The 20,955-nt window shown below is 33.0% G+C and overlaps 3 protein-coding genes across 3 annotated transcripts; all 3 read left to right on the top strand.

Moving 5' to 3' along the window:
• Positions 1-3,604: 3,604 nt before the first annotated feature.
• On the top strand, positions 3,605-8,760 carry LOC129952484 (protein MMS22-like). Its single transcript, XM_056065074.1, has 17 exons — positions 3,605-3,981; positions 4,043-4,259; positions 4,325-4,568; positions 4,630-4,752; positions 4,818-4,901; positions 4,972-5,125; positions 5,207-5,441; positions 5,506-5,616; positions 5,932-6,208; positions 6,268-6,532; positions 6,594-6,915; positions 6,977-7,094; positions 7,153-7,458; positions 7,514-7,732; positions 7,787-8,130; positions 8,198-8,389; positions 8,455-8,760. Exons 1-17 carry the CDS (start codon positions 3,915-3,917, stop codon positions 8,504-8,506), a joined length of 3,330 nt encoding a protein of 1,109 aa, XP_055921049.1. The 5' UTR covers positions 3,605-3,914; the 3' UTR covers positions 8,507-8,760.
• A 1,637-nt stretch (positions 8,761-10,397) lies between these two features.
• Positions 10,398-12,800, top strand: LOC129951639 (peroxisomal targeting signal 1 receptor). The gene is made up of 6 exons (XM_056063886.1): positions 10,398-10,778; positions 10,846-11,028; positions 11,088-11,249; positions 11,312-11,405; positions 11,454-11,770; positions 11,856-12,800. The coding sequence occupies exons 1-6, from the start codon at positions 10,581-10,583 to the stop codon at positions 12,630-12,632; spliced, it is 1,731 nt and encodes a 576-aa protein (XP_055919861.1). The 5' UTR covers positions 10,398-10,580; the 3' UTR covers positions 12,633-12,800.
• Positions 12,801-15,529: 2,729 nt separating this feature from the next.
• LOC129952024 (3-ketoacyl-CoA thiolase, mitochondrial) lies at positions 15,530-18,257 on the top strand. Its single transcript, XM_056064446.1, has 7 exons — positions 15,530-15,687; positions 16,586-16,752; positions 16,824-17,314; positions 17,381-17,462; positions 17,525-17,725; positions 17,802-17,956; positions 18,024-18,257. Exons 1-7 carry the CDS (start codon positions 15,669-15,671, stop codon positions 18,103-18,105), a joined length of 1,197 nt encoding a protein of 398 aa, XP_055920421.1. The 5' UTR covers positions 15,530-15,668; the 3' UTR covers positions 18,106-18,257.
• Positions 18,258-20,955: the final 2,698 nt, after the last annotated feature.

Consider the following 20,955-nt stretch of genomic DNA (forward strand, 5'->3'; position numbering starts at 1 on the left):
AAATTGTTTGAACAATGTACAATATGCTGGAGTACGAAACGACAGCTATCCGTAGCAGCCTCCTCAACAGAGGCTGAATATATGGCTCTATTTGAAGCTGTAAGAGAGGCTCTATGGTTGAGGTCATTGGCAACTAGCGTTCAAATTATTTTATTAAAACCTATAGTTATTTATGAAGACAATAATGGCTGTATAAGTATTGCAAATAATCCTACTAATCATAAGAGATCTAAACATATCGATATTAAATACCATTTTTCAAGAGAACAAATTGAAAAAAAAAATAATTAAATTATGTTACATTCCTACAGGTGATCAGTTAGCTGATATTCTGACCAAGCCGTTGCCAGCAGTCAAATTTGTGGAGCTGAGAAATGGAATGGGGTTAAATAACTGAAAAATGATAACATTGATAAAAACTTTTAATATACAATTATTAAAATCTGGTAAGGTTTTTCTGGGTTTTTCCCTTACCCTTTGCAACAAATGTTGGATTTATTTTTGTCAAATCTCCCAGAAAAACAAAGAACATTAAATGAAACTTATTAAAACTGTAAACTTTAATGAAAATGAAACATACCTTTAAATTCTTAATTAAAATATATAGTTTTTGAAATGAAATAGTTAATTTTAATTAATTTTGTATAAGTACCTAAGTTTGAATGAAGAAAAACGTTTTTTTTTGAGTATAAGTTGAAATTGAAGAATTGATAAAAAAAAACTGATATGTATAAATATTTTTCAATTCATAATTAAGAAGTATCGTACAATTTTTTGTAAATTCATGTTAAGTAAATTTATGAATTTTAACTTGATTTTAAATAACTATTAAACAAATCAAATAAGTTAGTTTTTGAGGGGGGCTGTTGAATTGTAGCTGAATTCAGCCACCTCAATATCTTTTAAGTTATTGCTGAACACAACCTTTTCTACTGTATTCAAAAACCAACTGTGTAGTTAGTCTGTTTCGTTTTTAAAAGGAATAAAGTTGTGAAGTGTTTCTTTGTTAAAATTGTTTGTTTTATTTAAATCAATCCAATACTGATAAGGACCTATCAGGTTGTTGACGATGAGCTTTAGACGTTCACATATTACGGCAGAGAAGATTTCATAGGCGATGTAAAGTAGACTTATTCCTCTATAGTTGGTGCCGTTAAGAGGGTCTCCTTTTTTCAGGATCGGGCAAACAATACTGAGGTTCCATTCATCGGGCATGCTTTCTTCCGACCATATCTTACAGATAAATTGGTGCATGCTCCTAACCAACTTATCTCCAGCTGCTTTAAAGAGCTCAGCATTCAAGCCATCCGCTCCAGCGGCTTTATTAGACTTAAACTTAGATATGGCAATCTTTACTTCGTCTAAGTCGGGAGGACGGGATTGTTGGCTTTCGTCGTCTATATTGAATGGATCATCCTGCCTGACAGCGGAATTCAGTTCTTCGACGCCGTTATACAGTCTGCTGAAGTGGTCCTTCCATATCCTCAGCATTGACTGCGGTTCAACTATGATGTTTCCACTTTCGTCTTTGCAGCCTTCGGTTCTAGGTTTATGTACCCTGTGAATTTCGTTTCATCTGTTCATAAAACTTTCGAACCTCATTCCTGCTTTTATACCTCTCAACATCTTCGACCGCACGCTTCTCATGCCCTCTCTTTTTCCTTCTGAGAAGTCGGCGTTCCTCTCGCCTCTTCTGCTCATAGAGCTCACGAGCAGCTCTCGTCCTTTTATGCAGCGCCACTTTGCGTGCCTGTTGTTTGGCTGCATTTGCCTGCCGACATTCCTCATCAAACCAGGGGTTCCTTGTTGGTCGATGTTTGAAACCCAGCACATCAGAGGCGGCTTCTCTGATTGCATCTTGGCAATGTTGCCACTGGTTTTCGATACATTGTGTTGGCGGCAGAGAACTTCGAGAGAGGTTACTTGTAACTCGGTCGGAAAAGGATTTGGCGATCTCTGGCGATTGTAGCCGTTCGACGTTGTACCTTCTTCCAGCACATCCCTGTTTTGCCATGGGTCTGGAAATCCGAAGTGCTACCTTGGCTACAACGAGGTAGTGGTCCGAGTCGATGTTAGCTCCTCGGAAAGTTCGTACATCCATAATGCTGGAAGCGTGTCTGGCGTCGATCGCAATATGGTCAATCTGGTTGACGGTAGATTGATCTGGAGAGGTCCAAGTTCCTTTGTGGATGTTGAGGTGTGGAAAAACGCGTACTGGCTAACATGACGTTTCGCCCCGCAGCAAAATCTATGAGCCTGAATCCATTGTCGGAAGTGTTGTCGTGCAGGCTGTTCTTCACGATTATTCCACCAAAGATGTCTTCCATTCCTAGCTTGGCATTAAAATCGCCCAGGACTATTTTAATATCGTAGCTAGGGCACTGCTCATATGTTTTGTCTAGGAGCTCGAAGAACATATCTTTGGTGTTGTCGTCATTCTCTTCTGGGGGGGCGTGCGTGCATATCAGGCTAATGTTGCCGAATTTAGCCTTGATGCGTATGGTCATGAGGCGCTCATTGATGCACCTATAGCTCAAGACTTCTTGACTAAGTATGGCTCCAATGACGAAGCCGCATCTAAATAAGCGCTGTTGGTTTTCGTGGTAGCAGTCACCATAATAAATATCGCAGTTTTTCATCCTCTTTTTGCCCGGCCCATCCCATCGTATTTCCTGGATGGCGGTGATATCTGCTTTATATCGTTCTAGGGCCTCCGCTAATTCTTCGGCCACACGTAGTCTGTTAAGGGACCTAACATTCCACGTGCATATCTGAAGTTCGTTGTCCTTTCTTCGTTTGCGTTGGTTTTCAACAGTAAATCCGTACGTATCCGAGGCTTATTGGTGCTTCGCAACTATGAAAGCTTTTGCGTGGCCAGAAAGTCACCCCGATGCGACGCACAACTCCCAACCTGGAGGGCCAGATCTTAAGTATAACTACAAGGATGGGGAGCCGGATAAAACCACTTCTTACAGGCCAGGGCTCCGAATAAGTCGAAGAAGCCCTATAAGGTGTTCACTAAGTAGTTCAACCTTACTGGAACTGTAGACGCCACCGTTGATTCCATCTCGGGAATTCATCCGCTGCCGTCTGGATAAGGAGAGGTGCCTTAGTGGAAACAAGTATTTTTAGTATCGAATTTAATCAGAATTAATATGGTTTTCGATAAGTTTTTTTTTACAACAACCGCGGACACTATCAGCGATTAAGCAGTTTTTTACTAAATTCGCATTTGTCATAACGTTAACGTATTTAAGTTACATCTATAAGAAGAATATATGTGACCCGCGTTTTACACTAATAGGAGGATTTAACTGTAAAGTAAATTAAGTGCTGGGTAACTACTCATAACTTTAATTTTACAATGCAAAAATAAGACCCTAAAAACAAAAATCGTTGACTTAGTTTATTTCTTTTCTTGAATGTATATTTTTCAATTTCGAATTTGAAATGTGCTTGGAAACTTAACCTTAACCTAATTTTAATAGAAAAAAAAACAAACCTAGAACGCATACAAAATTTAAATTGTACTAGAACAGTTTGTTTTTCGCGCCTTATGCAATCAGCTGTATTGTTTTGTTTGAGTTTTTTAAACTTTAAATGTAAAATTTTGTTTTTTGTTTACGTTTGCGGTTTTTTTAATTTTGATGTATATATTGCAAAAAATTCAACTATAAATTTTGTTTCATTGTTTTAATTGATTTATGTTATTTTATTATTCGTATTATTTAAAAATCCTCCTCTTTGAAACAAAACTTCCTACTCCAATCTTCGGCCATAACGTTTGATTTTGTAAGCATTAAGAACCCTGATGTTGGCGATAAGATACTTGCACTGAAAAAGAAATTCTTCTCATCCTTTTCAAAGTGCTTACAAATTCAAGTTTACTCATTTCAATCTTAGTTAAATTTGCAATGGATTTTGATTTATTTGAAGTAGAAGATGATGATATATTTTCTTCCCTCTGCATTGCTCCAACACGTAAGACACCTATTTTTTAGCTCGTGCATCGTCACTTTATACAAATTGTATGTATTTGTAGAAGAACCGAACCTGGCCAACAATCCTATTCCGGAGTTTAATTGTAGCGGTGAGGATACGACTAATGGACAGTTCTCGAGTGATTCCTTTATTAAAAATTTATTTGCATTGAATCAAAAAAATCCTGCAATCGATGAAATTTCCCTGACTTCCTATGGCTTTACATATTTATCAATACAAACGACCTTAGTAATGGACCATGTAGCTGAACATGTAAGGTAAACAACAGTTCTGTCCTCTTCAAATGCAATTTGGGTTCAAAATTTATGTTTTCCATTTGAAGAATGTCAATTCAACATTTAATGGCAAGCCTCAAGAATCCCATTGAAACGGATGATGGTCTATCGTATTATCAAAGGAGGCGCCAAGTTACCTTGTTCTACCATTTAATCCTTGCCAGGAGTTCAGAAATGAGTTGGTCAAATTTGGTACAGCATTTATATAACTTAAGGCTCTTGCTCAATCGGATAACAAATAGAGAAGTCTTGAAAATGATTTACATTGCTAGCAGTTGTAAAGGAAATGAGGTAATTATAAGACGTTTTCTGAACTATAATACCTAATTGTTAATTATATATATTTCAAAAGACTAACACCCCAGCTTACCATTTTCTCCATGGATGTCTTGAATGGAGACTGTTGGATCTTTTTATTTTACAAAAATCTCCCATGCAAATAGCGTCAGCGTTTGATGGTAATTCAAATGGAGAGGTTTGTAGTTTCATCCAAAATAATATAAGGGACGAATATGTAAAAAAAAATGTATTTACTTTCAGAGTTCGACCATGTCATCGTTTCAAACCCAATTGGAAAGAGTTCTAGATGATCTTATAACCTTGTCTATATTTTTGTTTAAAAAGGTAACCTCATAATTTTTCTATAACTCATCTAAAACAGCATTTTACCGTTATTTTCCTTTGATCATTTCAGAAAAAAACTACAGAATTAATGTTTTCATCACCATTTCCTTGCACTTGTATCAAAGAATGTTGGTTGGTTTTACAGATATCAATTGAAAAATGGCAAATTGAACCCTTCTGGAAGATTTTTAACCGAGCTTTGGAGAAAATTAAAAACAATTCAGGTAGGTTCAATATCTTTGATAGTCAGCATATATATTAATTCAATTATATAAACAAAAAATAAAACAAATTTTTGCCTAAAGATACTTTTGGTTTAGCGGTACAAAATGTTGCTGAGTTTTCAATTTGGATGATAAAAGCTCTATTGAGGCTACAGGGCTATCGTTCGAATGGTGTTTTTGAGGGTCCACACTATCCAAGGGTCACAGAAAACTATGAAGAACTTGAGAGTATAGTACAATCATTTTTCAACTCAAATCCAAATGAAGAACAAACTCGGATATTTATTTGTATATTAATGCCTGTAATTTTAGAATGGTTAGAATTTAACACGGTTTTAGACAGCAAGTTGTATATTAATCAGATTTTATTTAAATTTAAGGTGGAAGCCAAAAGTAAACATTCCAATGATATTATGGGAACATTTTCATAAGAAACTCAATTCGTCATTTTTTATTTCTGGATCGGCACCATCAGATTTGGCTGTCTCAAGGTATATTTTATTGACAATTTAGTAAATTCATAAATAAAACAGTAGTATCAGTGGCGTTATGGTAAGTGCGTTGAATGTAATGCCAGAGGTCTTTGGTTTAATTCCTGCCTGCAAGGAATTGACAAATCCTCCAAAAGTAATTCTTGCCATAAAAAAAGTCTTTCTTACTAGCCGTAAGGATTCGACTTAAAACTGTTGGTTAAATAATAAAAAATGTCTTAGTTTCAAATCCACAATTAACTACTTTTTTGTTTTCTAATTTTAATGAAAGATTATATCGTAATTTGTTATCAATTTAAAACTAATTTTGTTTAGCATTTCTGGAAAAGGATATCTCGACAAAACTCGTTCTCTCCTAAGCCAATGTGTCCCTGATGCGAATCTTTCTAGTTTTTCTCTTTTCACAATTATACTTGGCAAGACTATCGAAAGTTTAAACCAAAGCGAACAATTGAATCAAACTCAAAAACTCCTTGGTAGAATTTATTCAAAATTCAGCTTGGCTAAGTTCTTGGCACTGAACGAAACTGGAATTCATCATTTGATTGAGTTGTTTTTGTCTCTGGCTTTGAGTGGTGATTTTAATGATATCGTATGTACCCTCTACATGTTGACATATTATTTTTGTTTATAATAAGTCTTAAATTCTAGGCACCCAAACTACGTGAAAAACTGTTATCGATTTCGTTGGATAAAGTAGTGGTAAACCGGCAAATAGCAGTTGTTAAAGGACATGTTGCATTACTAATACTCTTCTCCGAAAAACAATGCAACATTTCCGATTATGCTACAAAACTGATACAACAGTTGGGAAGAATAAGAAACGATGTGGCAGTATCGAAGATAATCGCCGATGGACTTTTGGATATATTTAAAAATGCAGAAGATTTCGATAAGGGCGAACAAGTTTTAATTGGTAAGATAAATCTTAAAGACTATCTTTGTTGTTTATAAATATAAATTGGTTTGTTTATAAGATTCTTGGATTCCGAATTTCTTAAATACGTGTACCCCAGCCGAACAAGAACGTTCTCTTGAAGCTCTGCATTTGATTTTTGAGAAAATTAATAAAAATTCACTTCTTATTTCTGGACGCGACCAGCTTGGCAATGTTCAATCTCTAATCAAGTCTTTGAATATTCACATCTTGCCCTATGTAAAACAACATTTTATGATTAGTTTTTCAACATGGATACCAAGATTAGCGGCAGACTTTTGCATAATGACAACATCCAATGAGCAAGTTGGCTTCCAAAAAAATTACAAATTCTTTATCGATGCCGTGACTTCTAATCGACAGTGAGTTCAATTTAAAAAAGTCAAAACTGTTTGGATTTCCTATTTTTATTATTTTTGTTAGAGCGGTTCCTAAGTTTCTTCTGACGATCTTAGGATCAGAAAAATCAAGTCTTGTGGACACTACAACAATCATTCAAGTTTGGTTAAGAAGTCTGATTCAACTTTCAGCTAATAATGAGGTAAAATTATTTGTTTTTCAAAGAAATTTGTAAATTTTCTCATGGTTTAATTTTCAAGGACGTAGTAAACCTTACCAGGATTGTGTCTGGCTTTGAGGAATTTCATTACGTAACTGAAATTACAGACGGAGAGGCACTGAGGTCGAAGGAACCGCTTTGTGTATTTGTTTCAGCTGTAGGAAAGTCCTTCGATTCATGTACAGATCCACAACGGAAACGAGCTATAAGCGACAAGTTTAACTCCTATTTGAGTTCATTTGAAAAATGGGTTCCAGATAAGAATGAAAAGTCTGAGGTGATGTTTAGATTTTACAGTTTTATTGCGATTGTTGTATACAATTGCGCTAATATTGTCTACGCACGGGTAAGTAGATCGAACTTTATTAACATGGACACATAAAAATCGTTTGTATTTTCAGTCAAAAATATCGTGTTTCTTCCATGTGGCCATAACACGTTTCATCCTCCCAACAACAATTCAAATGGGAAAGCCACCGGAAGGTAAACTGGATCATGTTATCCATAAAGTATGGCCAGTTGTTGTTCAGGGTATTGGAAGGTTAAACTTCCGCAGTGATCCATACGTTACCAAGACTCTTAACGATCTAGTGGCTAAATGGACCCCACACTTTAAAATCGTATGTCTGTCGTTTTACTTGTTAATTATTATTATATTTTACCTATTCTATTAGTCGACCAACTCCAAAATAGTCGCACGTCCATTTGTGGCTTGTTTGAATGGTGAAAACGATAATTTATCACTTTTTATATTCGAGAAGCTGACGTCATTGTTTTTGGTCGCACAACGGAGACAAGCAGATCCTAATGCTTGTTTGGTAATAACAATTTTTCAAGAAGTTGTTGAAGCGGTCGAAAGTGATGAGAACAAAATGCTTGTAGTTTTGAAAGCCAGTTGCCTAACTGTTCTTGAGCATGTGATGATGGTGGATGAGATTATACCAAGTCATGGATTGATATTGGATCTCCTGAGAAAGATTGTCAAGAGTAGTTCTTTTGAGAAGTCGATTTCCATTAGGTTAGTTTGTAAAGATAATTTTCTTTTCGTTATACTTAGGAAAAACTGTGCTTTTTTTCCTTGTTAGATCACTTATCGCTGAACATCTGAGAATAATTGCCAAGCGGCATCTAGCTTACTACACGTTCTTCTATTTTGAACTATTAATGAAAATTGTTAATATTTGCTGCCCTCTAGTTGAGGATATAATGGACTATTTACTTAAAGAAATTTCAATTGTAGAAGCAAAACGAGGTGGTGGTGAGGATAATCGAATAAGGTAAGAAAAAGTACATAACCAATATTTTATTTTTTACTTATTGCTTTGATTATTATTTATTGAAGAACTTGTGTTGAAAAACTCAAAGGAGCAATTATGGCTGCAAGCAGAAGATGACAATTTTTAAAAATCTTATTTTATGTTTTAATTTTATTTTGTGTTATTTGTAAAAATTTATATTTTGAAAATTATAAAATTTATTTTTATTGATTTGTTTAAGTTTCATTCATGTTATATTTTGTTCTTGATTTGTTTTATGATTGTAAAACTGATTTAAAAAAAAAAAAAACGAATAGGTCTCCATTATTTTAACTTAAATTTTTTGTGTGAAGCAATGATATGTTAAAAATAAAGGTTTTGTAGTTTTTGTATTGTGCATCTTTTAGTTAAAAAGGTATTTTGTCCATTGTTGAAATTATTCAACAAATTAATCAACAAATCCAGACTTAATGTCAAAAACAAAAAAAAACGTGTTTCATAAAAGTAATGAATACATGTCCTTTTATTAATAAAACTAGAAGTTTATTAAATTATCAATAAATAAATACATTTGTTATATTGGGATGGTGTTATAGCTATCACTGCAATCGATCCGAAAACAATTTTGGTTTTCCCTTTGATTAGATATGAAAATTATATAAACGACCTGCCAAAAAAGAACAATATCTGGTTTCAATGATAGCTACAACTGGCTCCTAAAAATAGAAAATACTCTCGTAATAAAGCCATTATTATTCGTGTCGGGTGGATTCCATGTATCGTTCAGTTATGATTTTTACTATCGATTAGGTCTGGGGACTGATTATGAGGTTCAATTCGACTCGCGTCGTATATCCTTATTAACGAATTCTCGGTGAAGGGAAAATAGTTCTTCCTATATTCCAGTGATTTGACACTTTTAGTTTGACTTTTCCTTCCTATATTCCAGTGATTTGACACTTTAGGTTTCCACAAATTTTGTTTTGTTTTGATTGAATTGGTGAAATTTGCGTTGATTTATTCAATAAACAATATTAAATCTAAAAAATGGAATGAATTATAGTGTATATTTAATCTGAACGGGAGGAATTTGTCGCAATGCCCTTATTTTTCTTCATAAACTCGACGAGAGCCAAAAATTGACGTCGATTTGTTGCTTGTTTTTATCCTTCCTTGAATGAATTTTAAAATTTTATATTTTTTTCTTGATAAATTATAAGAAAATTAAAATAAAACTTAATCACGAAATCGAGAAGTGAATAAAAAGCTATCGGATTTCAACTCTCCACCATTATGACATTTCAAATTCACCTTCGGATTCGTTAATTGGTCGAATTTAAAACGAAGAAGGCAAACGCGAAAGCAATAGTTGAAAAACGGCAAAACGATTCGCCGCGAACCTCATAATCTTACTATTGTCCTTATTGTAACTATTGTTCTTCCTAGACGTTAAGATTGTTATAATTTGCAGTGATTTCGTTATAAACTCATTGTTGAAGTGTCAAATAGTTACGATGTTTCAAAAACATTATTTACGTCATCTATTTGTATTTAACAATAGTCGTTCCTAATGGAGTTTTCAATGAGTATAAATAAATAAATGTATTCTTGATCTAGATCTGTCAAAACACAAGTTTTCCTATTTTTGCATTGCATGGGCCAAAATAAATTGATTTATTTTTAATCTAAGATCAAATCATCAGATCTGGATTTTTCGGCTCCTTTACACCGGCACTAATACACTTTTTAAAAAAATGTTTAGCTGGAAATTTGACAGCTCTACTACACTCTTTAACACGTATACGAAGTTATACAATGGAAAAAATAAAAAAAACAATACTAATTGAGTTCCATGCCCCACGAAAAAAGGAAATCTGTATATACATCATCGAAAACTGTCCAATGTATATAATCTGTATTTTGTTATTGTGAACTTGCTTTTTATTATAACCTGAAACGTAATGCTGTCGTTTTGTTGAAATTTTTTTTGACACATGACATTCGATTTGTCACAAATTATAATTGGGCTTCAGTCATCACTCATCAGTCCAATGTTTATAAAAGTTTTGTGTAATTCTCCGTCGAACAATTTGCTTTTATTTTATTGTTTAGAATAATTTAATACTAAAACTCTCGTTATCAAGAAAAACTTTGCTTTAAGATAAAAATTTATGATAATACTATAATAGATTGTAGCAAAAACCAATCAAAAATGTCTTTGCGAAAGCTAGTTGAAGCGGATTGTGGTGGTGCAAATCCACTAATGCAATTGGGTGGACAATTCACTCGAGATAATGCTCATAAAGAAGAAGGTTTTTCCGGAAATCATGCCCCATTCGAGTCGCGTTCAGTTATGTCTGAAGAACAAATGGTAAATGAATTTATGGGACAGATTTCGGGGCCTCCACAAGTACGTTGCAATTCAAATAATATAAAAAAACAAATGGCAATTATGATGAATATAATCTTGTCTTTAGTCATTTCAAGTCAATGAACTGCTCCAAGAGTTGCGTGAAATAGAATCGCAACGATTTCTTCCTCAAGTTATAAACGCTCCAAGGGTCATTGATGAAGTCACTCGTAATAGTTCCGAATGGGCTAAGGAATTTGCGCAAGAAACATTAGCATCACAGGAGGGAGGGCCAATTCAATTTGATGAGGTAGGTGGTATGTTACACACAAATTAAACATTTTGACAATTTGTATAAATACAATCAAGGCCTGGCGACAACCAACTATTATCAATGTACAACCAGTCCAAGATAATGTTACAAACGTGAGTGAGTTTTTCGATTTGAACGATAATCAAATAAATCTACACCCAGCTCCTGCACCGTACTTAGCGATTTGCCCGGCATACATTCCACCAACCTCCGCTTCAGTAAGTTGAATATTGTTTCTCTATTTAAACTTATTCATAAAAACCTTGATAACAATAAGCAGTTTGGAGACAATGAACTCGGTGCTGTTGGAGGTGAGACAACTTCAACTATGGAAGATTGGCTAAATGACTTTCAAACCTCTAAGAAAGAACATGGTATGTTCTGATTTTACAAAGCAATTTCAATTTATTTTGGATTTTCAGAGAAAGCTACAGACGATTACAATTCAAAGTTCTTACAACGTCTGCAGGAAGAGTGGCAGAAACTTTCAGACGATAATGGGACCGAATATCCTTGGCTGTCTGACTACTCTGATATGTACGATCCTTACAAAGAATACAGCTATGCTGAGGAAAATCCAATGGCTGATGTGGAAAACGCTTTCGAAAAGGGCAAGGAATTTTTGGCTAGAGGTGACATTCCAAGTGCTGTGCTATGCTTTGAAGCAGCTTCAATCAAAGATCCCCAAAATGCAGAAGTCTGGGAGTTGTTGGGAATTTGTCAAGCTGAAAATGAAATGGTAAACATTTGGAAATAAAAACTTATAACTAAATTATATTGCCAGTGCAAAATAATTATGAACTGCTTTTTGAAACTATTTACAGGACCCTCAGAGTATTGCTGCTTTAAAACGTTCTCTAGCTTTGAAACCGAATAATATGCGTGCCCTAATGGCTTTAGCTGTTTCCTATACCAATGAAAGTTTGCAAAGTCAAGCTTTGAAATCTCTCACAACATGGCTACACTGTCATCCAAAATACAACCATCTAGTTCCTGATCATCTACTGGGTCCCGCTTCGAACAGTTCGACGACCTCCCTTATGCGGGGACCAGAGCTTAAAGAAATCCAACATATTTTCCTTGAAGCTGTAAAACAAAATCCAAACGAAATCGATGCAGAAGTTCAGGAGGCCTTGGGTGTACTTTTTAATCTTTCGTCTGAATTCGATAAAGCTGTAGATTGTTTTCAGGCCGCCCTACATGTTAGACCGCAGAATGCTAAAATTTGGAATAGGCTTGGGGCCAGTCTTGCCAACGGCAATCGATCTGTTGAAGCTGTTGAGGCTTATCAGAGAGCCTTAGAAATCGAACCCGGATTTATAAGAGTTCGTTACAATGTGGGTGTGTGTTGTATGAATTTGAAGGCTTATAAACAAGCTGCTGAGCATCTCCTTACCGCTTTGAATTTACAAGCCAACTCAACTGTGCGGTCTGGCTTGAAAGAAGGAGCTGTTTTGAGTGGATCCTCCAGTCAAATGTCTGACACTATTTGGACTACATTTAAAATGATTATATCGTTGATGGGTCGAAGTGATTTGCATGAATATATCAATGATAGGAATTTAAATGCTCTCAATGAAGCATTTAAAGATTCTCCATAAAAATTTGTTGATTTTTTTTAATAAGAAAATGCAATATGGGGACGGGAAATATATAGATAATCAATAAATGGGGTTGTTAATTATGTTTAAGACATGAAACGTAATACATCATAATATTTAAGACAATTTTTCAAAATAAAATTTAAAAAAAGGGAAATAAATAATTTATTTATTAATTTGTTTAAGAAATTAAAATGATAATAAAGTATTATTTTCAGCTGGGTTCTTCAATATTTCTCAATATTTCCACTTCAAATGAAATCGAAAAGTAGGCATTCATATGAAATAACAGTTAAACATATTCCACAAGCTAAGTTCTCATTTATGAAATTTAACTATATTCAAGACATAAATGTTTACTTAACTGATTGGAGCTGTTCGCAGTTGGGTTTCTATATCGAATTGAAATTTGGTGCGAAGGGAAATGTTGTAAGTGAAACTCAAAATAAGGCTGAGTATAAAAACTGACTGGAGGCGCTTAAAAATCGTCTGTGTAAGCTCATGAAAGCTGTTTATTCATTTCAATTAAATAATGAGTTCAATTTTTTATTATATTTTCAGACAACATCTTTTAGCAAAAATCTGTCCAATAATGGGAAAAAATAATACAAACACTAAAAATATTGTTTTTAACTAACCTTAAGAATTTATTATGATAACTTTGATTGAAACTGACAAATAATATAAATAGTTCCCTTGGACTTACATATAAAAGGTATTTCATTTTTTCCCAAACAATATTTGTATTTTTTTTTTTAGCTACTCATTTTGTTTTCAATTTCCCACACAAAATCATGACTTTTTAAAACTTTTCTCTCAACTGCTGGAATGGACAACTTGTATATTTTTGTTTAGAAAAACAGGAGCCTAATATCGTGCCCTTCCCGCAATTTTATCGTAAGCGGCAATTAAAAAAAATACAATTTAAATAATAAAAATTGCTAGTAATACATAGAGCCTTGAAGGCTATTGTCATGTCTTAACTTAATTTCCAATACTGACTACGGGTACAAGTTTTTTCAAGGACCAGCAGTAAGCTTTTGATTTAACGTTTACGATAAAATTTATTTTAGCGCTTAAAATAAACTGGCGGGAAGGATTCGATATCTTCAAAAATTATTCAAATTTGTATTTTCATTAACTTAAAAGTTTCAAGTTCAGTAAATAATAAAATCGAAAAAATTGTCTTCATTTTTCTTCGTTGAATTTTATATTAAAAGTGTTGTTTTATATTTTTATTATAGAAATAAAATGTATGTAATATATTCATGAAAATATTATTATTAACACATTCTTTATTTCTCGATAGTTTTATGTTTACATTTTGTTGATATAAGAATTGTAAAGCTCGACAAAATTTCTGCAGTCTGCATAATTGACTTATTTCGAGTTTTTAGTAAAAAGAAAGAAAAGGTTAAAGTTATAAATACATACAAAAAATAATATAACATTTATGAAAAGTGTTAAATTATTATATCAGATTTAATTAATTTTAAATAAATACAAACAAATGAAGAACATGTTTTAACAGAAAAAGAGATTTGCATTTTACTTAGTCATGATGGTATTTTTAATTTAGTTTAAAATTCAATCGATGAAACTGTCACGGTTACCTAAGGCATGATTCACATAGAGACAAAGAATATTCCAACCTGAGCAACCATTTAAAAGATCCTGTGTATCTTCAAGTGTAAGGAAACTCTTAAAGAAGAATTGGGCACACAACTAGAAAGATACACGTTTTCGGTTTCATTGCGGTTGCACATACTACATATCGGGCGAAGTTCAGTTCTATGAGGTTTATAATTTAAACAAAGCATTTCAGGCATTTGATTAAGAGTGAGTTTTTTGTTCAAATAATTTCGAATAAAAAGTGTGTGCTTTAATTCTTTATATATATGTAAGCCTAGTTGTCGATGTTTGTGCTCTATTCAGACATTGCAAATACAGGGAATCATCTATTTTAGCTATAAAACTGTAGAATAAGTCCTGCCAATTGGTATTGGCTGTATTATTGGGGTCAAAGTCTACACTGTGTCTAAAAGCTAGATCACTCCATTCTTTGAAGGGTGATATTTGACGTCTAAGAGCATATTTTACTATCTGTTTTTGAAGATTTGAGTCAGGCCTTTTCATAACTTTTAATATGTAATCAGCATTTGATTTTAGATTCCTTAAAAATATTTGTGGAATATTTTCAGTATGGATTGCATACGTAGGTGTTGAGTTATCCAGTTTAAAGATGCGCTTGAAAAATAAGCGTTGAATTACTTCAAACTCTCCTTAGTTTTGATAGCCACACACTTGATTTGCATAGCACAGGCGTGTTTTAATGGTTGCATCAAACACTCTAAATTTAGCAGTTGCATCCACATCCTTGTTGCAGAAGATTTACTTCACATAAGATTTATTGCCGTTTTGACTGCAGTGCATTTTTCTTTTACATGTGTACGAAAATCAAGGTTACGAGTTAGCAAGAAACCTAAGTATTTGAACCGATTTACTATGTGTTTCTATTGGTTCAAGTTCCAAAAACCATTTCTCTTGGGAAGTTGTTCTTCTATTAGTATTTCCAAAACCCTTGATTTTCGACTTTGCAACATTTATACATAAATCACAAAAAACAAATATTTTTTTTAAGTTCTTTAAAAAATGTTTTATGTTTTTAGTCATGGATTAAAACAGAACTAAAAAATCCCAATAATACATTTTGTATATATTCCAACGCTGACCCTTCTTGTCTTCTCGATCTTAACAACAGCTCTCTGTCTCTGGAAACTGAAATATTCGCTCATCGTTGATAATCCAAGTTCCACCTCCTCCAACTACATTTCGAAATCACAATTCTCACAAATTCACTTTCACATATCATAGTCACCACAATCCACATTGAGTTCTCAGTTTGGTTTCTTTTTCTGTGCTGTGCGGTACAGAGTGGAGGCGCTAAAGTGAAAATACGTGTTTATTAAAAACAAGGCCTGTTTAATTTAATTTAGAATAATTATATTTTATTATTAATTATACTGTAAAAGAAAAATGTCTGCAGCAACTAAAGGTTAGTAAAATACGTAAACAATTAGTCCTTCCTTTATTATTCCAAAACAAAAACAAATATAGGTACTTTCTTCAACATTCTTCAATTATTAAAATGTACTTTGGACTTTCATATATTATGAGTCTATTTGTTGTTTTCACTTGTTGACTCCCGGCACCCGATGCGATTTAGAGATATACATATGTACGTGTATTTTTAGATCATCGCAAAAGCAAATATACATTTAATTTGTAGTTTAGTTGCTGGGTTCTCAAAAGTAATTATTGAATCCGAATTAAAGGGCCTGAAAAAAGAAGTTAAATCATTTTACCCTTCATAATTTAATAAAAAGTATCAGTATTGCTCGATGGTGCCAATGTCTTTAAAATCTCATCCCACTTCTAAAAGAATACAGTGCTTGGTGAGTTTGATCAAAGTTCATTTGGGCTATGTAATCAATTGATGAAGTGTTGTTTTACTTAATTAAATTTCAATGGTCGCTTTTGATAAGAATGCCACTAACACGCAGTGGTATTGGATGAACAAAATTAAATTTATATTAGTTCGTATTAAGGCTGCATCATTTATTCATGTATTAATAAGTTAAGTTGCAATGAGTTTACAAAGGTACAGGTACATAGGTACTTTTATAGAAAAAGTATTCGATATATTATTATTTTTAAAAACTACGACAGAAGATAGAACTATAGACTTAAGTTTTAAAACTCGATTATTTTATTGATTGATCAATAACAAAATGTTTATGAAAGAGCCGTACAAAGTCGACCAGGTCAGCTGATTGTTTATTGAAATTTAGAAAAGATATGTAGTTGTTTTTGGATAAGGATTTTAATGCTTATACCTTTATATACTTATAAAAATGCTACAAAGTAAATTACAAATATTTTATTTTTTCCAGGAATATTTATTGTTGGTGCTAAGCGTACAGCTTTTGGTACATTCGGTGGAACTCTTAAAAATGTCCATCAAACTCAATTGCAAACAACTGCAGCCAAGGCTGCTCTTGAGTCATCTGGTTTGAAGGGAGACCAAGTTGATACCACAGTTATTGGAAATGTTCTTTCTGTGAGTTCTCAAATGTGTAACAAATCCAAACAATTCTTCCTACAATAGCTTGTTTTTCTATATTTTTTTAGATTTCTTCATCAGATGGTATTTTTATTCCCCGTCATGTTGCTCTGCATTGTGGAGTACCAATTGAAAAACCAGCTCTAGGTGTTAATCGGCTGTGTGGTTCTGGTTTTCAAGCAGTGATCAATGGTGTTCAGGACATTATTATGGGATCGGCAAAGATAGCCTTAACAGGTGGTGTGGACAGTATGTCTCAGGCTCCATTTGTTGCTAGAAACATTCGCTTTGGAACAGCTCTGGGAGCTAACTACGCTCTAGAAGATGGTCTGTGGGTTGGACTTACCGATACTTACTGCAAACTGCCAATGGCACTTACAGCTGAAAATTTGGCTGAAAAGTATAAAATCGCCAAAGATCGAGTTGATGAATTTGCCTTGAGGTCCCAAGTAAACTGGAAGAAGGCTCAAGACGATGGTGTCTTCAAGTCGGAAATCACACCATTTAAGATTAAGGTCAAGGGCAAGGAAATCGACTTTGTCGTCGATGAACATCCCAGGTGAGATATTTGGTATTTATTAATTTCATTAACAAAATATAAATTGTATGTTCATTTATTTTTCAGACCCCAAACAACAATTGAAGGTCTCAACAAACTTCCTTCACTTTTCAAGAAGAATGGAGTCGTAACAGCTGGAACCGCTTCTGTAAGTTGCATTAAATCTATGATTCTCCCTACAATAAGCTTAATAATGCTCTAAATTTAAAGGGTATTTGTGATGGTGCTGCAGCTGTTGTATTGGCATCTGAAGAGGCTGTCAAAGAATATAATTTGAAGCCTTTGGCACGTTTTGTGGGTTATTCTTATGTTGGAGTGCAACCAGAAATCATGGGAATTGGTCCAGTGCCAGCAATTGAGAATGTACTTAAAGCAACTGGACTTAAATTGGAAGATATGGATTTAGTTGAAGTAACATACAATTTTAATAATTAAAAAAAAAAAAAACAAAAGTTAAAAATAATTATCATTTTATTTATTTTAATAGATCAATGAAGCCTTCAGTGCACAAACATTAGCTTGTATGGATGCCTTAAAACTTGATATTAATAAATTGAATTTAAATGGTGGAGCAATTGCTCTAGGACATCCTTTGGCTGCTAGTGGAGCTCGTATAACTGGTCATTTGGCTCATGAATTACAGTGAGAATTTAATAAATTAATTCTTCTAAAAAACTTAAAAATAACTAACACGAATCCTTCTTTACAGGCGTAAAAACCTTAAGTATGCCGTAGGATCAGCTTGCATTGGCGGAGGACAAGGAATTGCTGTTTTGTTAGAACGGTGTTAGTAATTCTATGTTTCTTTGAAATAATGGATGATATTGAGCATTTATTTTTGTACACATTTAATTTTTTCATACAAACTAGAAAAAAAACCTACAAAACTAAGAACTGATTTCGAAAGATTTATAAAATAAAATATAAGATATTCAAAAATAAATTAACTGGTCTTGCATTTTAATAAAGTAAGTTGTTTTAAGAATTAGCATACTTTCAAAATGTATAGATATATTTGACATTGTATCGAGAATACAGCTGCAGGGAGTTTATAATATGGATATTTAGTTAGTTATTTTTGTAGTTTTTAAAATCTGTTAGTTTCTTAAAATAAATTTTGTCAATTCAGTTGTGATTCTATAATAGTTAACTTATCTTTACTTCGAAAACAAAACATTAAAAATGGATTTGTAATAAGATAGGGTAGAGGTAGAGGAAAAAGTATCGGGAGCTATTGGTACAGATATAGGGTGCCATTTTAGAGTGAGGTTGGGTGCTAGCTGTCGTTACGCAAATGGGAGAGGATAGGTTCGGGCGAGGGAGGTAAATCTAGGATGAGAACTAGATAGGGATTCGGCTGGGGAAGGAATGTCCGTTACGGTAGCTGCGGCATGCTTGCGGTGCACAGCATAGCTCGTCGGATGTTGTGGGGTCTTGCTACCGTAACCGGAACTCGCCTCTTTACAGATTGAATCTGTTCAAACTTTAGTCGAGTTTATATAGTTTGAAGAAAACAGTAATTGTATGTGTTAAGTTAAAACAGTCAAAATTCATAAGAAAACAATTGGATTTGACTGAAATATAAAACACAATTAGCTCAGATATAATCTTCATGAGTTGATCAAGGTTGAGTTTCTTCCGATTTTTATTTTTGAACTTCATTATTTGCTCCATTTGGAAATTATTTGTCAGAGAAGATATAAATGCATTTCATAGAAATATGTCTAATTTTAAAACAGGTAAGAGGAACATTTCTTTGCATGAATGAGATCCTTCATCATAAAGAATATATGTACATATATTAATAGGATCCCTATATCCATGATGATGATCTTATAATATTCGGAGTCAAATATATCGGTCGTGTGTGATCGATTTTATAGAAAAGATTAGATCAGTAGAATGCAAATGCTTTAAGAAGCATGTAGAAAATCTTTTGAATCACATAATTTTTGTAGATTATTTTAATTGTTTTGCTCTTCAGTTTAAAGTTATAATTAAAAACTATAATTCATGAGTTTTGTTTAATAATTTTCATTTTTCCTTGGTTAGACAACAATGCAATGTTTATACTCTTATCTTATTTCTTATATCTAAACTTTTGAAAATTATAAACCATGAAATATAAATCAACTGAGTTTTGAACTTTCTTAGGCTATTTTTTTGAAAAATAAATGCAAAGTTTTATGTATTTATTTTTGCAATTTAATTTGGAATCTTCACCGGGTTTCTCAAGTATTAAATATAAGTTTCAGCTCTATCACGAATTCCATCCTAGTTAGAAACTTTCACGAATCCAGACAAAAAATGTCACTAAATTCGGTTCGTATTGCAAAATTATATAATTTTTGGGAAATAGTAAAAGTTTCCAATTACGATGGAATTAGGATAGGGCTAAACATTAAATTAATTTATTTTGAGTTTGCACTAATTCTCCTATGGTGTACCTTTGAGCATCTTGTATTTATTGTAATCTATTATTAGTTATATCTCAAAGTACAAATTTTTACCTTCCGCAATTGATTATAATTTATCAAATCTTAATTCCGAAATGTCATTAAAAGTGCATAGCTATTCCATATTAGTTACCACCTTCTTATTGTGGTAACCTCTTAAAGCTGAAATTACAAATGCTCTTACAGGTGTAAAGAATTGTTACTCCCTCATTATTATTTCAACATTCCTTATTTATAACAATAGTATTATTTTAACACGAATATATTTAGAGAAAAAACAAACATTCCTATAATAAAATTTCACTACATCTACATTTCAGTTTGTTTTCTAATTTATTTGTGTATCTTTAATTCTGTTGCTTGGGTGAAAGGTGAAAGTATCTAAAAGAAACACAAAACTCATAAAAAGATCTCCAACAACTATTTTATCCTCAATGTAAGCCAGAGATTTGACTTTGGTTTTATAATTATTGTAGGGTAGGTTTCATTTAAAATATCTCTATATGAAATTTATAAGCTAAATGACTTCTGGTATGTTTTTAAAGTGGAGACTTTTTTTTAGACAAAACATGTTAAATGTCAATTTCGCTTAATTTTTCTCCAAATAAAAGCAAAATGCGTAATAAGGTAAAAGTTATTTTTTTTTATATTGTTTTTTTCTTTTCATTAAAGTTAATAGAATATATAGGACAGAAATAATATTTTATTGACAATTTGGATAACTTCCAAAGCATACCTATAAGACCACATGAAGATACAATAAATTCTATTGCAACCAACGTTTGGGATAACAATATTAAATGACCAGAAAAATGTTAATCAATATTCAAATTCTTTTATCAAAAAAGCAGTCCACAAAGAACTTTTCTCTTAAAGCACTGGAAATAATTTCTCACGACCAAAATGGCGACGTTTGTCTTTAAAGTTGATGTTACCAAACGAACATACAAGTCTCCACATAATTTTTCTGGAAACATTTTAATATATAGCCGAACATAGCCAGGATACTTACATTTGAGATAAATGGCATGGTGTGCATCTACCAAAACCTAATAAATTTGATATTATGTGTCACATGACACATTTTAATAAATATATCTTTTGTTTTTGTTCACATTTATGAGACATTTATTTTTAACCTTGCAAACAAATCAATACCAAATATGTGTGTTGTTGATAATAGTG

This window comes from Eupeodes corollae, chromosome 3 (assembly GCF_945859685.1).
Source record: "Eupeodes corollae chromosome 3, idEupCoro1.1, whole genome shotgun sequence".
NCBI classification, from domain to species: domain Eukaryota; kingdom Metazoa; phylum Arthropoda; class Insecta; order Diptera; family Syrphidae; genus Eupeodes; species Eupeodes corollae.